At 31.5% G+C, this 2,161-nt stretch overlaps 1 protein-coding gene across 1 annotated transcript in view; it reads right to left on the bottom strand.

The window, feature by feature from the left end:
• Window positions 1-795, bottom strand: part of LOC106460106 (corticotropin-releasing factor receptor 2-like) — a 60,487-nt gene extending 59,692 nt beyond the window's left edge. Inside the window, exon 1 of the mRNA XM_022386744.1 lies at window positions 699-795. Coding sequence (XP_022242452.1) covers window positions 699-795 — 97 coding nt within the window. The remainder of the gene's footprint in view (window positions 1-698) is intronic.
• Between the last annotated feature and the right edge of the window lie 1,366 nt (window positions 796-2,161).

The following is a 2,161-nucleotide window of genomic DNA, read 5'->3' as shown; positions in this document are numbered from 1 at the left end:
CATGTTTCGACGTTACAAAGTGTTTTTAATTGTGTACCAGTTTAACGTTGAATATTATTTATGATTTTATCATTAAGGCAATTGAACATTTCCAAAGTAATTAAATTAAGCCTAACCACATTTTTGTATTTGAAGTTAATGTGTATGTAGAGGCTTGTTTTGTTTACTTCCAATATCCATGGTTTGTTTGCATAAAACTTAATAACGATATATTTTCCTTGATACTTTGGCATAATGTTTTTTTATCCTCTTATGGTGTATCGAATGGACGCAAAATAATCGCAAAGTTGCGATTAACGAACTAAGATGGAAAGACTGAAAACAGTAAAAGATCGTTAACACTACGACTGTTACAGACTGTTCATTAGGATTTTTAGATCCCCGGGGCCCTGATGGACCATCAGTCCGACATCGGTCGTTTAGTTTAGTCTACTTTGCTCTTCACTTTTTATTTATTTTTACTGTCTACAGCTACTCTCTCGATTACTTTTTTAAACTTACATACCTTGTGTGGATTAATTTCCTATTTTCTCAAGTTAAGCCCATATTCCTAGACCACGCGCGGGGTGATGGAGGATTGTTTAATCTTCTTGCCCCCTTGATTAATAATTATTTCTTAGGAGATAATTATTTTTAAATCAAAATAACTGGCAAGAACAACAATAACGACAACTGTTACAGAGATTATAAATGCTTACCCGGGGCTTCCTGTTCGGTATTGTATCTAAGATGACACTCATCTTCCGTGAGAGGTCGCAGCTTGTCTTTATCCTGCGTAGAATTACTCGAGGTCATTGCCGTTTGAAGTAACACTTGAAAAATAAAGATGAGACTTTTAAAAAGTGAGCTAATTTATATAAACTGTCATCGAAAAACATTCAAAAGTAAACTACTATTAAACTATATCTAACGAAGAACCTGTTGGTTTGGAAGATAATTATCATCTTCAAAGAAAGATTGAGAATATGTAACACTTCATGACTTCGATCAGTCTCTTCTTCTAAACATTTTAAATTAATCTTTAAATTATCTAAAGTTGATAAATAATTTTTACTGTTCTGGCAAGCGTATTAGATATATACAACAAATTATTTCTGGGACCTTACTAGAAACTTGATGCGTACGGCACTGCTGATAGCACGTGAAACAGATCACATTTAACTAGATCGTGCATTCGATGTAAGTCTCGGTGACGTCACAGCTCAACTGACGAATCAACTGACAATCTTGAATAGAATTTGACAATATCAATGATACATGGTCTCTCCTATTGGTTAAATTAGTCCTCAGTGTTATTGGTTTGTTTGTTTGTTTTTATTTAGTGAAAGGAAAATACGATTTTTCGAAAACATATATGAAAAAGGCGATATGGGTTTTATTAAACAAATCTTTAATACAGAACTATTAAATGTGAAAGCCACCTAAGTGCGGAACAGTTTTAATAAAAAAAATTATGTGATGACGTCGTAAAAAGTTCCTAGTTTACAATGTTAACCTTCAGTAAAATAATTGCTACAATACAAGATGATTTATTGTTTGCATCACATGAAACGTTCGACAATTAAAATATTTATTCTTACTACGTCTTCGTGTTCTATTTTATAAACAAAATTTTAAGCGAATCATTTATGGAATTTTTCTCAAAAGTTTATTTTTCTTTTCCACACATGTGGTCATTTAAAGTTTGTTTTGTAATAGCTATCGACTTTAACATTTTCTACCGCAACAATTATGCAAATTACGGGATCTTATTACTTTTCTAGCATATACTTAATGCGATTAATTTCACAGTATCGAACCTTTTCAGTTCACTTTCTAACAAATACTAAGATCGTCATTTTTTTAATGCTACGACAACGTTTATTCTAACCCTTATTGTTGTGTGTATTGTACGCCAATAGGAAAGCAACAAATTAATAAGACTGCCAATCAGGTCTTAATTCTGAAAGTTTAAAATAAGAGTATAGCAGAATCTAGGCTAGCACTCTTAAAAGCAAATAAAAATTAAAACGTTTTATTCATTACCTGTGCACATCCAGAATATTAATTCAAATATAATACGAATTAAAATAGAATGTCAGATAACACAATATAAGGATAACATCACAAGATGTAATGTTTACATCCAGTTTGTTTAATTGTTTGTAGTTAAGCACAAAAA

The sequence above is a fragment of the Limulus polyphemus genome, unplaced genomic scaffold (assembly GCF_000517525.1).
Source record: "Limulus polyphemus unplaced genomic scaffold, Limulus_polyphemus-2.1.2 Scaffold710, whole genome shotgun sequence".
NCBI lineage: Eukaryota > Metazoa > Arthropoda > Merostomata > Xiphosura > Limulidae > Limulus > Limulus polyphemus.
The sequence above is the reverse complement of the archived record's forward strand: the minus strand, read 5'-3'. Positions and strand labels throughout refer to the sequence as shown.